At 34.4% G+C, this 15,660-nt stretch overlaps 1 protein-coding gene across 3 annotated transcripts in view; it reads left to right on the top strand.

The window, feature by feature from the left end:
- The window catches only part of Nkain2 (sodium/potassium transporting ATPase interacting 2), a 979,120-nt gene that overhangs the window by 812,773 nt on the left and 150,687 nt on the right, over positions 1-15,660 (top strand). For all 3 annotated transcript variants that reach the window (XR_009228127.1, XM_046458657.2, XM_058583725.1), the window contains exon 4: positions 2,909-3,109. Coding sequence is in view for 2 of the 3 variants with exons in the window: in XM_046458657.2 (XP_046314613.1) it covers positions 2,909-3,109 (201 nt within the window). In the remaining variant the exon portion in view is untranslated. The remainder of the gene's footprint in view (positions 1-2,908; positions 3,110-15,660) is intronic.

Genomic DNA, 15,660 nt, shown 5'->3' with positions numbered 1-15,660 from the left:
CAAAATATACCAAGAGCCTGTACAGCTCAATACTAAGTAGCAAACTACTGGATAATAAGTGTGTCAAACACCTTAACAGACACCTCACCAAAGAATACATGCAGATGGCATGTAAATATGGGAAAGGAGGTTCAATGTCAATATCACTGAGGAAATGTGAGTTAGACAACAATGAACTATCACCATGCACCTATTACAATGGCCAAAATCCAGAACATGACACCACCAAATTCTGTCAAGGATGCCAAGTCACAGGAATCCCTACTAATTAATGGTGGAAATGCAAAATGGCATAACCAATAGGGAGAGAGTTTGGGAGTTTCTTATAGAACTATACATACCCTTACCATACAATCAAGACATTGTAATCCTCATTATATACCCAAATGAATTGAAAACTTATGTCCACACAAAACCTGCACATGGATGTTTATAACAGCTTTATTTGCCATTGCCCAAACTTGGATACAACCAAGTTGTCCTTGGGTAGGTGAATGGGTCAAAGACTGCTTTAGCCAGACAATGGAATACTATTTAGTGCTAAAAACAAGCTATCGAGAATGAAAAGACACTAAAGGAACTTAAAAGAAGTCAATCTAAACAGCCTACATACTATGTCATTCCAACTACATGGAATTCTGGGAAAGAAAAACTGTGATGACAGCCAGAGGAACATGGTAGCCAGTGTTTTGGGGGTGAAAGGAATGAATAGGTAGAGCACAGAGGATTTTTAAGGCAGTGAAATGATTCTGAATGATATGATAATGTGGGCACATGTCATATATTTGCCAAAACCCACGGAATGTATATTACAAAGAGCAAACACTAATGTGAACTGTAGACTTCCTGTGATAATGATTCTCTATAGAGGCCTTCCTCTATAACCTCATCACCAGAAGTAAGGAGAATACCAGAGTATTTCAGAGTACTGAAAGCAATGGTCATAGTCCTACCTCCTTGAACTTCTGCCACTCAGGAGAAGTACATGCTGAAGATCAAGCACTCTAAAGCGCTTCAGTGTCTTGTCCTGTTTTTGGCAACAAAACATTAAATGGCTAAGATTGTAAGAAAAAATAGAAAACATTGGTCTGTTCTCATAATTGCCCCTGCAAATCTACCTATGGACCTAGTTCTTCTGCCACTGGAAAAAAATAAACAGCACACCTATTCTTGTGGTGACCCTCAAATAGTAAAAGCTATCTGTTGTCACTATTGTTCCCCAAATAGTTTCTGTTCAGAAAGGATTATGTCCTTCTGAATAAAAAGTCCTTGGAATAAAAAATCCATTTTTTTTCAAAATTAAGCTTTTTCCTTTCTACATGGAAAAGTTGCAGGCTCAGTGTTTTACTTTAGTAATGGCCCCTGGGTTTTTTTCTGTGTTTTTTTTTTTCAGAGACACTTGACTTCATTAATTTCTCCCTGTATGTATGACTTAGTGGGTGTATCTTCTCTGTTCACTGTATTACAATTCTTCCCTCAGAACATGGGAATGTGTGTCAGTACTCTCAGCCATTATCCCCCACCAATAGTTCTTCTGGGAAAGCACTAATAAAAATGCCATTTAGCTCTCTATTTTGATGGCCCACTTCTGCTCTTAGAACCATCAAATGTAGCAATTCAGTTTGCTTCCAAACATTGCCTACTTTTTGTTTGGCCACTAAGCAGGTAGCTCCAACCCCAGGATTTATTTTGAGACTTATTAAACCTGAACCAGATACTAGTTGCTGTTTCTCCCAGGTTCCAAGGGATGCTTAAAGCCTTTCTCAATGGTCTCAAAAAGAAGCAAAAATATCCCCTCCCTCCCCCAGTCACCACTGTGAAGTTGGTGACACTTAGCACCTCAAACAGAATCCTCCTTATAGTCTCCAAGTTCCTTGGCCATTCCAGCTCAACCTTTACATATTCTCAGTGTCAGTAAGAGTCTCAAGGTCACTAATCATGATTTAAGACATTTTTCTATCTAGAGTCTACCTAGTCACTCTAGCGCTTCACTCTCAGTTTTGAGTGAGAGTAGTTGGCTCCTATTATCATGGGACCTCAACTGTCATTGAGGCTAAAAGAGTTCAAGTTCCACCACTGGCTCACTCTTAGGATTTGTGAATAAAAATCATAACTTGCAGAGTAATAGAACATGTTTGATACATTCCTTTTAACCATTATCTTCCCAGAATATGACATTTTTTCCATATTCTATTGACAGTTTCTTGGTGTATGTGACTATAAGCTCTCTGAGTTCAGAAACTGTACCTTTTATTCTAGTTACAGCTGTGAATCACCTACATAGTTAAATTCATCTAAAGAGTTATTGATGTATTATCTCCACCCTGCAAGAATTTGCTAATGATATTCCATGAAAAAAAATACTATGACTGAATTCACAGAAGTTGATGAGATTGAAGAGACACTGATTTCCCAAAACACAGTCTGCCTCTATATCCACAGATTCTGCATCCAGACTCAACCAACTGACATTTTATATAAAGGAATTTGAGCATCCTTGGATTTTGGTATCTGCAGGGATTGAGAGTCTTGAAACCAATTCCCTATGGATACAGAGGGACAATTAGAATAAAAAGGAGGAAAATAAGCTATATTGTCTTTTACTACATAAAGATTTTATAAATATGAGCATTAGCTACAAGTGAAATGCTGCCACATTGAAATACAACTTTGAGATTTAAAATGTATGATAAGTAAATATTCTGACAAGGAGAAAATATACAGCAGATTTATAATATAAGACTTTCACCTGATGATAGTTTAAATCATTCCCTTTTTAATATTCACAAGTCCCTAATGGTAAAGACATTTCAGTATTACAATTAATGCGCAAATAGAAAACAATTCAGTCCCAAATAAGCTGACATTTATGAAGTAATTCTCATCCTTATAAATTGCCTTCTTGCAGGAAACAGACCTTATCCTGACTTTTAATATTTCAATGCACCGATCTTGGTGGATGGAGAATGGACCAGGATGTATGGTGACGTCAGTGACACCCGCCCCAGACTGGGCCCCAGAAGACCATCGCTACATCACGGTCTCAGGGTGTTTTCTGGAGTACCAGTACATAGAAGTGGCTCATAGTTCCCTCCAGATTATCCTCGCAGTAAGTGTTGACAGCCAACCACTTCATCTAGTGCTTCTGAAATTTGTTTTATTTCTGGGCAAACTCAGTGCACACAAAGGGAATATGTGTGTGTGTGTGTGTGTGTGTGTGTGTGTTCCTCCTATTTAATGCCACTTTTATTAAGAATATGTTAAACAAGCCATCCTCTGGACTATGCATGCTTATTTTCTTCATCAGTCATTAAATGGCCTTTAACATCATCAGCATTTTTCATAGGAAATCCAGCCAGTCAAGATTGGATTATCTGATTTGGGTAGACTTTTCCAAAGATCTAGAGGAATATCAGAGAGTTTTCACAGCTAACATTCAACTTACCTAAACAAATGAGATTTCAATGTACCTTCTCCCTCAGTGTTTCTTCTGGAAGTGCCAACACATGGATTTCTTTCTTCCTCTGCCCTATGCCATACTTCCTTCTTCCTATATTTCCCCTGGGCACTGTCCATCACTTATTATCCACACTCCTCCTTTCTGAACAAGTCATCCTTCCTTGAAATTCTATCTAGACTTTCATGCTGCCATGTTTCATAGGATTGTACCAAAAAAAAAAAAAAAGAGTCCTCCCATCAGGAGGAAGTAGGAGAATAAATAACAAATTCATATAATGTATGCTTATGTTATATAAAATAAGTTATGTTAGATTGCATTATTATGAAAAAAATAAATAAAGACATGTCTTTCTCAAGAAGAACTATCACTAAGGTTAACTGCATAATATTGTAGGACTTACATTGCTAAGGCAACTTTGTTTTATATGAATCCATTTAATCATTTCAGATTCTAGAACCACACATATTTTTTTAGATTCCATATAGATCTGCAGTTGAGGTTCATAGTCTAACAATTGTTACCCAAAAATAATGCAAGTGCAATCTGCTTTTTACCTCTTTCTTCAATGAATTATTTTGAGGGTGATATGGCCTCCCAATTGAATAACAAGAGATAATAAGTTCTGCATAGAAAGGCACTAATCATTTTATATAAAATTCTTTAAGAGTTAAAACCATTTAATATTATATATACATATATATAATGTATATAATATATATCTCATATGCATGTTATGATAGACTACGTGTATGCTGTGCTACTAAACATTTCCTAAGTCTTTGTGAATAAATATCATACAGGTTTATTCCCTGTGTCAGCAGGAGGCTCTATACTCATTGTCAATAAGGATACAAGCCTAGTGTAACAACCACAAACCCAATTATCATTAGGTTGCCATGCTCAAGATCACAGAAAGATATGGATGATCCATATTGGTACATGCATGGTCCTTCCAGGGAGAAGCAGCTCATTCTTCACAGTTTATCGTCTAGCACTATAGTCATACAGTCCTATCAATCACAAAATAGACAAGAAGGAAGAACTCGAAATATTTTAAGATCAAAATGAATAAATTCCAGAAAATTTGAATTATGTTCTTAGCTAAAGTACTAAGTGATCTTTCCCTAATATGTCCAACCTGAGACAATTCTTCAAATAAACAAAATCTTCTGTATTCATGTTGAACTCTAAAATGGTTCATTTTGCTTATCTGAAAGACAAGTTAGATTTGGTGACATGAAAGTAGTTATTTAATTTTTTAAAATCCATTTAAATAGTGTTAAATCTCACATGAGAAAAGTGAAACATTTCTGAGACTCTGAGACAAATTAAATGTCAATACAAATGTTTTAGAGTAGGGTTTTAAACAAAATTTTATTTTAATTATCCCTCCCTCCCCTTTTGTACAATATCTTCAACATTTTGGAAAACTTTCACCTATATTTTAAGGATGATGTGAAGATGCAGTTTACTTGTAAGGACAGTTATATATGACTCTTTAAGAGGGTTATTGGATTTTTTGTGTGTGTGTGTGTGTTTGTGTGTATAACTATATTCACATAAAATTTTGGCAAAGGGAATTTGCAAAGAAGTGCATTTGGATATGAAAGCATATGTTGAGTCTGTCATACTGCCCAGAGAAAAACACTTTTACATAAGTAAAATTAATCTGTAAAGGCAAGGTGACTAGAATGTGAAGGTGAAAGAAAGTCCCTAAGAACAGATGGGGAAAATAATTCAGATGGCTTTCCCTTCTGTCTACACTGTCCCCCAGTGGAGTGAAAAATTTATTTTAACCAAGTTCAATGGCTGGGGCACCTTTATCTCTTTCTCTTCACCAGGTCTTCCTTTGGCAGGGAGGGGTTCTTTGTGATGCTGATTCAGGAACACCAGAGACTAAGTTACCAACTTTCTTACCTAAGAAACTACCCATGGAAGTTTCAGCACTTTGGGCCTTTAGGCTTGCTTGTCTAGCCACCTTGGGCTGAAAATGCCCGCTACACAAAATACTTAGTCAATCTGAGTTGATAATGCAAACCCGCCTAAAAGGTCTTATCTTAAAATATTCGCTCTGCCTATTTATTGGAAACAGTCCGAAGACTTTTTCCTGTACTCATTCTGATCTCTTCTGCTGTAACGATTAACTAATCAAATAGTATCTGGGTTCTCTGCTCCTCCCCTTTTGTATTATCCGGATCATCCTTCTGACAATCAAATATTCAGTTCAATCCAATACAGGGAACACTCCTGAGTGCTTGTCCCCCGGGATATCTAGAAAAGCAAAGACAACAGTATCCCTGACATTAAGGATGTTATAGTTAAAAATGGAGCAGAGTTCCCGAGGGCACAAACCAGGTGCAAAGGGGCACATTTCAGGGACATTTAGAGACAGAGGATGCAGCAGTTCATGCAGTTTGGGGCATAGTCTTGGCTTCTTAGTTTCATCCCACTTTTTGTAATGTCAGCTAAACTCTCACTTTTATTGTTTTCGTCAGTTTCCCTTCTGGGATATCTGGCTTAGACTTGCTTTCATAAACTGCTGCTTTCCCAACTATTGCTCTCAATTAACTCCAAATCGCTCCAGCTCTTTTTTTCTCCACTCTCACTCAGCCTTTCTTTCACAGATTTCTGACCCCCAGAATGCCTATCACAGCGTTGTTCAGTTTTCTGCCAATCAACTTTTGGCTGATTTTGAAATTAGCATTCATAGAGCCCACATTTGCATCTCACATACATAGATATCTCCCATTTACAGCCAAAGGAAGATGAGTATAATATCCTCATAATTGAGAAGAGGGGCTATTAATCACACAGCCTCCAGCCAAGCAAAAAGTCTGCCAGAGCACCATAATGATGAGCCAGGAGTAAGGTTTCCAGATTTCTCCTCCTCCAGCAGCCTTTTTCTCCAGTTAGTATCAGATACAACACTCAAAAGGCACACAGGTGTGCACAGTTTTAATAAAACCATTTTTTAAAAAATCCACACTTACCAAGTAGATAAAATGTGTGTACAGAGATCAACTAGGGAGATGGTGTTGTTTACATTACAAGATAATTGATTGGATTTCTTAATGCATGATTGGTTAGAAAATATGTTCACATGAATTCAATCTTATGACCGTGTAACTGTCCTATGAGTGCAGCATAACAGGTTAGAAACGCTTCCTAAGATGTTTAGCTAGTAAAGAGGGATTATGGACATGCTCTTTCTTGTAACAATGCTGAGAAATAGTCTTCAACCAGAATGCTGTAACAGCTAATGGATAATGGATTACTGAAGTCTAAATGTTCAGAGTTTCTCAGTGGCAAAGAATGCTGTGATTGATTAGCTACATCTGCCATGGGTGAGGAGAATGGATATGTTATGTACCTCATATTTATTATGCACATATTAGACTTACCTCTCTGTAACCAACACAATGAAAAACAAATATGTTTTGTAAACAAATATACATAAATGGTATTATAAGGGAGAACATTTATTGCAATACCTGAAGTAACTATGTTTGTTAAAATATATGTTAAAACTCCCAATAATTCATTGGTAAATAAAGACTTTATTCTCTCTTTTCTTTAGCCATATCCAGAGAATCAATATTTCTAAATTTTATATAAACCTCTCCAACCAAAATTGCTTGATCTTGTTTTCCTTTATTTCCTTTACTTCTGAAATACTTCTAAATTCATGGCAGGTTGACTATTAATTTTTTTTTAGGAGACTAGCAAAGGATATTGATAAAAATTGTAAATAAGCTTACCGCTTCCCATAGCCATTAGATGTGGCTTAGAAATTATATACAAATTATCAAGGAAGTCATTGAAGAGTTTAGAAAACATTCCTTTTCTTTTCTTTTTTTTTCTTTTTTTGGTACCAGGGATTGAACCCAGGGAGCCTTAACCACTGAGCCACATCCTCATCCCTTTTTATTTACTTATTTTTTTAATTTGAGACAGTTCTTGCTAGATTTCTTAGGTCCTCCCTGAGTTGCTAAGGCTGGCTTTGAACTTGGGATCCTTCTGCCTCAGCTTCCCAAGCTGCTGGGATTACAACAGTACATTACAACACCCAGCTAGAAAAAGTTCTAATATCCCTTGCACAGCTCATAGCTAAATCCAAGTATTCAAGTTCGACCTTCAGGTATATCTCATCCCTATTTGGAAAACTTTGTATAGTGCATGAAATCATTATTTAAAAGATCATGGATTTAAAAACTGTTGTAAATCAAATGTGTGCCTTCATATCCATGAAGTCACAGATGTTCTCATTATTCTGAGTTAAAAATTTATAGCTGTCATTTATCTTGCTAAGACTCGCCAAAGAGTACCACTGGTGAAGAACTTTTCTAACTTCTGAATCCTCTAATTCAAGTTGATTGAGTTTGTGTTGCTAGAGATGTTTGGATCTTTCTTTGAATGTTACTTTTGTGTGTGATGCATGGTTCTGAGTGGCCTCATTATGTGTTTTGCTCATTGATGCATCTATTGGGTAAATACATATTTATAATGATTTGATTGTTAAAGATCCAATCATGATTTTCATGTCACCTCAGCATTGCTATCAGTAATATAAGCTTTATATCTAAGTTAAGAGCTTGTGCAGTTCTAAAGCGAAAAGTGGAGAAATAGTATTTGCTGCTACTCAGCTACAGCTATATTCAGAAGTCATATGGTTGCCATGGGGATACCCTGTGTTCTATGTATTTAAATTGAAAAATTAAAACAGAATTTTAAGAAAAAAAGTAAGTTTGATCTGGTTGACTTTATGAACTAAATTAGCCAGATCTGCAGCTACATAGCTTAAGTAAAAATATACTCAAAGCACATGATTTTTAATTAAGAAACAACATTATATCAAAAAACATATATTTGAAATTATATAATATTTCAATATTTCTAAAGTTTTTACATATATAAAATTAGGCTAGGTGCCTTTAAGAGATGGCTATAATTAACAGCTATTTATTATGTCTTGATAGTGTTTTTGGTATACTTCCCAGAAATTGTTGTTGCAAACTGAGCAATTTCCAATTCTTTTCTTTCATTAAAATTGAAAGAAAACCCTAATAAATTTGTAACTTGATACATTATTTGAAATGATTTTTGTGATAGATAATTATGGAAATTGTGCTATGCAACTTAGGATAAGTTGTAGAAATTGGTCATTATAAAAACTGCATCTACATTTAGGAAAAAGATTTTTCAGTACTTAAACCTAAAAAAAAAAAATGCTAGAAATTGAATCATGCTGAACTCTGTCCCATTCTATTATAAATAACAAATAGATTTCAAGTACAAATTTATTTTCATACATAATAATTTTGATCAGTTTGTACAGACTACTTTGTTTTAAATCAAGTGTATAAAATAATAATTATGAGAATAGTATTATTATTATTAATATTCAGAAATGAGAATTTTTTTAACACTTTCTGCCTCATGGACCTAAGAAAAATATGAAATCGAAATCTATACATATTCAATGAATACACACACTTATACATATACATCTAAATTTATGACAAAGTAGTATGAGAGACTGAGCAATAATACAACTTTCAAGGAAATAAACATATTTAATTAGAACAAAATTCTGTGAAAGCACTGTAGAAGCAGTGCAAATTCAAAGAAAATGAACTACATAAAATTTATAATCCTTAAATATGTGTATGCGTGTTAGGGTGAATTTCATATCACAGTGATATTCTAATTTAATTGGACATATTTAAATGGATGACACCATAGATCTCTTTAAAATATACTAATATTTATAATATATCAAAATAAATACATCTTTTGCAGCTAAACTAGTTCATATTACTCAGAATGATGTATAGATTAAATAAAATCCTTATACAAATCTCAATGGCATTTTTTTTTTACAGAAACAGAAAAGCAGTCCTAAACCTCATATGAAACCACAAAAATACTCTGAATAACCAAAGCAGTTTTACAAACCACAATGTTGGAAGTATCATTCTTCTCAATTTTAAAAGAATTACAAAGCCACAGTAATTAAAATAGCATGGTACTGACATAAAGACAAACATAGACCAGTGGAACAGAATGGAGCCCCCAAATAAATCCACACATATTTGGTCAACTGATCTTTTACAAAGATGTCATTTAAACTAATAAAAAAAATTTCAAGCTTACATTTCAAATATACATAATTTTCAGGTAAAATTTTTAAAAATTCTCTCAGAATGTATGGCAACAGAAATGAGAACTACTCTAAAACAGTAAATTCAACTTGACTGAGAATAGAAATTTCTTTCTTTAGGGTTTTTTGTTGTTGTTGTTGTTGTTTTAAGGATTGCCATGCCATAACTCCTAAAAATTCTGTTTCCTTAGACCTCAGGTAGAGTGTTTGGTGAATGTGATTTTTTTAATTTTCACTGAAAATATTAGTGCCTTCCCTTTCTCTTCACTGTTGATCCTTCTTACTTCCTGAATTTCTTAGAACCATGTGGAGTCTGGTCAGGGAAGGTAACTCTAATTCCAAAGGGCATCAGGGCTCTGGCTGCCTCATCAAATTCTTCCTGGGTCTTGAAAATCATTTCCTTTTCTGGACATCAGGGTCAGGCCCTTCAAATAATGAGCTTCTTATCAAATAATGAATCTGTGCATCTATGCCATGAGTTCTGTATTTCCACCAAAAGAGTGAGTTGGTATACTTCTAGAACTGTAAACTGAATCTTCTGATTACTAGTCCAGTGTTGAAGGTGATGCAATCATTTTCTTATTAAGACAAAACTGCTTGCTAACTGCAGTATACAAGGGTTGGAGTGAAGACTAGGGCTCTTTCCCCACTCCCAGGTGGGCTTCACAGCTTGAGGCTTGGCTTGATTGTTGGGACTTGCTACTCCAGCTGTGGTACAGGTTTTCAGAAGCACAGATCTCCCTGTCAAAAGTTAGTGGCCCAAGAAACAAAATGAAAGTGAAATATCTTTCTGTAGCATCAGAATAGTTTATGCAAATTTCAAAATATGAGGAAAAGAACAAAGTATTAGTATAAATAGGGAGTTTTTCCAAGGATACTTACTGAAATAGGAGAATGGCAAATTGAATCCAGAAAGGATATTTCTTGATGCAATTGAGTGTAACAAAACTTATAAATAAATAAGTTTTACAACTTATTTGAAAACTCCAACTGAATCTATCCCTGAAGAGTAAGAAATACTATTGTTATTGAATGAATACTATTCAACAGATATTAAAGTATGAAGTTTCCATGATTATTTTAACCAAAAGTTGGTTGACATATATAAGACATCAGGGCATTATCCTTTAAAAGGACATTGTTCAAAGGAATTTATTGAATAAGCTTATTTATTATTCCCCTGAACCATAATAAATTCCTTTGAACAATATCGCTTTAAAGGGTAAAGCCCTGATGTCTTATCTACAGATGACAATCAACTTTTGGGTATAGTAATCACAAAACAGTTAACAGGTTCTTGACTTTATTTTCCTTTATTACTGAAAAGTGCCCCTGTAAATTGGTATGCAGTTCTGTGAACACATGAAAAAGCAGAGTGCCAGAATTTAACCAGCCTCTGAGGTCAAATTAAATGTAATTTTTTTTTAATATTCTCTGGTATTCCCTACATGCAAATTTTGAATTATAAGGTAAAATATTCACAGTCTGGGAGTAACAATCCTTAAATCTTATACCCAGTTGTATAATAAACTATTTTGTAATTATGAACTAAATGAGATAACATTAAATAAATTGCCTTGAAAAACAATAAAGGTAGAATTATTTATTTTCTCCTTAGCTCAGTTTCTTTCACTGCTCATTGAGAATACTTTAATCCTTTCAGAATAACTCATAATGAAGTGCAAAAAATGAACTAAATCCTACTAAGTTTACTTACTCCCCAGATATTACCATGATTCTAAAAACCAATATAATACTATTTAGTGTTCTGCACCACTAGCCTATGTGCACAGTCCCTTATCAATTATTGTAATCAGCATGCAATATCTATCTGTTCTGTATGTCATGTTTAAAGGACTTGCTTACCTCCTAAGCACTTCACTGTACCTATGGGAATGTTAGGAAACACCACCGAATAAACACATTAGTACAGTCAAATGGCAGTGTTGATTAAAGACACAACAAATCACCAATAATTTTATTTTCTTAATAATAGGAGATTTAAATTGAATAAAGTATTGGGCATAAAGTATGGTACAATGAACTGTGTACAATACTATTTTTATATTTAGTTGTACGATCATAAATTTGTTTCAGAATTAAATAAATTGTATTAAGTCACAAATTATTTTGTAAACAAGTGAAGTATATTAAAATACACTAAATATAGTATCTCGTGAAAAATATTACAAGTTATTGGCCTGAGAACGGAAGGTTGACATCTTCCTTTGAAATGTACAATACCATTGTCTTTTGGGATGTTTTTCCAGTCGTGATCAATTACTGTGATATAAAATTCTTAAGAAATACATCTTTGGTAGCAATTTCCTTCTCACTGGAAATTAAACACAGTGATAGAACAATAGTAGTAAGATCTGCTAGCGTTTCTAAGTAGGAGCATGGCATTCTCAAAGGAGGGATTATAAACATGATTTATACTGACAGCTATAATATGAGGGATAATTTATTGTTTAGCATGTTATACTTGAATGGAAAAGAATAAAAATATGGGCAAACACACTTAGGCTAAATAGTGTTTACACAGTGGAAGAAGAGCCATCTGTGATATTTTCTCTGTACCTTGTGCTTTTACCAATCTTACAAACAGGATTTAAAATTCTTCTATTCTCAACCCACACATCCTTCCACATGGCAAGGCTTGCCATTCCTAGTCTGTATCCTCTCTTTCTCTCCCTTTCCTTAGCATCATGGCTGCCTTCTCCCTGACTCCGCCATTTGTCCTCTCCACCACCCATCATGCTAAATCCCTCTCAAGCAAGAACCTGAGAGTCAAGACCACAACTTTTCACACACATATGTTTATCACTTTTAGTCCTCCTAACATAATTCATGATGATACTTTTATTATACTTAATGAGGTAGTTGCCACATGATTATTTTTGTTAATGCTAATTGGAAACATGATTCCAGAGTCATGGAATTAAGTGGAGAATGCTATGGCTCCAAGGATATTATGAGTTTCTTTCTGTCTTTTTATATTCTGAAATATATGAGTTGCTCTGCTCTTTTATATTGATTCTTAATAGCTCCACCTCTAAAGCTTGGGCTGCTTATTATTAGCAACTTTATAAATACAAATCATTCCTTTTTACTCTCACTATCAAATGTCTTCCAATCATTCATCTTCACTTTCTCTACTTCTCTTTCTACAACTTTATTGATTTCTTCATCACAGAATTATGGGTAAGTTCTCTTTTTGTTATTAATTTCTAAATTTTACAGCTCACCTGTGCTGTAATTTCATGTTATCCTTTTAGTTGAATGTCATATTTGCATTGATTTAGTCCTAATATACTATGTATTTACTATGAAAACTAATTTTAACTGAAATTATACTGTGAAGTACAGAAAAAATTCAAGTTAGTGATTCAAAGTTGGTCGGGTATTCATTTTCAGCAATCACTTATTTCACAAACTTAGAAAAGTTTATGTTGCTTATAATTAAAAGATTTAGACAAGTTGTCAAAGAAAGCTTGATATTAAAAATGTCATAAAGGAGAGGGCAAACATATGGAAAAATACATTGTCCTTATTGTCCTTTAATTATGAGCCTGTGATATGAGTTGAAATTACATAGATGTATTGCCCACATTTTCTTTGGTTCACACTTATAGACTTAAAGTTCCAAAGTGCTATAATAATTATCCTGGAACTGAGTTGGAAGACCCCCACTGAAGCAATGCTATAGATTTGTGTCCTGGGTAATAATATATCTCAGCTATCCAATTCAGTCCGCATGACAATGTATCACCAGCATAAGATGTGGAATAATGGATCATACCTGCTGTCTGCTAATACATTCAGGAGCTTCATCAGTATCTAGATTGACTAGTAGTCCACAGCAAGACCAAACAGCTTATCACCCTACACTTTTATTCTTTTCCTGGTAGATAAAACTGAGCTCTGTGCAGAAGACACATTTTCTTCATTTATTAGCTGCACAGATTTCACTTATATGGAATTGATACATAGACTCTTATTCATAGAGAAAGATGATTTTTTTTCCAGATTCAATTTATCATGTTTTGAGCTTTATATTTCAGGATAAAGAGCTTTCCCAGGCTTCTTGCTCCTGGAGAGAGGTCAAATTGAAATGTCACAAAGCTATGTTCAAGTTTCAATTAAAAATTGCAATCAGTTAAGTATGAGACACTAAAACTTTCAGTGGGTATGGATTTTCAGTTTTCAAATGGTGGTTTAAAGTTGTGTAGATTTAATCTAAATATTCAAATTAAAAAGTTGATTCCTCCATTTTCTTCAACTGCTTGGAGCTTGAAACTGCTTTATATACATTCTGCCGGTTAACAAATATTTGCTGAGTGTATTGGTATTCTCATTGGAGATGCAAGGGTGAGTCAAAGCCTCTGCTCCCATGCAATGTATGTTCTTATGAGAAGAGGCATGCATATAGTGTGTGTATGTACATACATATATATATTCCATACATATATGTATAGAATATATATAGTACGTCCAATATGTAAATGCTCTGCTGATGAATAAAGCTGGGTAAGATAAAAGAGAGCCACTGGAGAATAGCCAGAGAAGGCCACTTAGATAGGTGATGTTTTACCTAAATTCTGACTGTGTAAGTGTGAGGACTGAGCCATGTGGAGATGCAGCATTAAAGGTAGAACTATGGCCTCTACATGAGAGCACACGGGGAGTTGTGACCAGGTATGCAATCTGCAGTCAGCAAACACAGCTCACATACTCAAAAGTAAGTTCAGTTATTGAACTCTATTTAATATCATCTACTTTCTATTTAAATTCTGCTCTCTTTAAATGACTCGTGACTTTCCTTCAGAATCTGGTCATCCTCTCCATCCTCCATTTCTCATATTGGAATTAGCCTCAGACTCATTTGTTCAACTTTTTCTATTCCCCTTGCCTTCTTCCATTTCTCTGTTTCTGTCTGCCTGATGAGCCTGACATTGAGTCACTATTTCCCATCTCAAGTCTTCACTTTCCTGTCCTTCTCTACATCACTCTCAGTGGAAACAACATCATCCCTATTTCTGAAGGTTAGAATCATGTCCTCATCTTTACTCCGCTGTGTTCTTTCCTCCTGTGTTAATAATCCAAATGCATTTACAAATCCCTAAATTTTAGGAGAATATTAGTGACTTGTTCACCAGAAGCCAATTTTTTTTTCAAAATATCTCTAGACAATGTTTATAGTTTTACATTTTACTTATTTAACCATTATAAAACCTATTTATCAGCATCCCATTGAGGTTATATAAAATTTCTGTAGAAAAGAGTGACTTGCCAAAGATTGATAGGAATGACTCATTATTATTATTCTTTCTAATGCAGCAATAGTTCATATAAAACTTTTAATATTGGGAAAGTTTTTTTTTTATTAGTTTGTTTTATGGTACCGACGATGGAATGCGAGACCTTACATATACTACAAAAGTACTATATCACTGAACTGCACCCCCCCCCAACCTGGGAGGTGTTTTTCTAGGATTCATTCAATGAGAAAAGGCTAAAATAATATTCGTTGGTAATATTAACTTTGTGTATCATTATATTAACCATAGTTTAAAAACTGTTTTACATGTAAATTATTATACTGCACTCTGCCAGTGTGAACAGAAAAACTATTTGGTCATATAAATTATAAATTTAAAAAATCATTAAAATCTCTATTTGAATATATCTACATAAATATATAACTGAGATTAGTCTTTGCTTTTATTATTTTTTGTGATGTGTTATTGATTTTTTTTTCCTTTTACATCCCATATGCTTACAGATGTTAATCTCCTGAGTAGCACAATTATTCTCCCAACAAAGGCAGTTTCTGCTTGGCTTTGCTTTGCTGAAATCCAGTCTCTGATGACAGATAGTCTGCTTGTCAGCTTTGCTTCATAAATCCAGAGAGAATGGAACTTATCAGAAGCTGAACCTCAAGCACTACCTGTGCCTCTTATTTGGGCCTTTTCATGCTAGGTTTGGCAGAGGTCTTAGTCTTTCATCATGTGGTTCACTGACAGAAAGAGAAGGGAGC

This window comes from Marmota monax, unplaced genomic scaffold (assembly GCF_021218885.2).
Source record: "Marmota monax isolate L192 unplaced genomic scaffold, Marmota_monax_Labrador192_F-V1.1 WCK01_AAM20220418_F8-fsc00198, whole genome shotgun sequence".
NCBI classification, from domain to species: Eukaryota; Metazoa; Chordata; class Mammalia; order Rodentia; family Sciuridae; genus Marmota; species Marmota monax.
The sequence above is the reverse complement of the archived record's forward strand: the minus strand, read 5'-3'. Positions and strand labels throughout refer to the sequence as shown.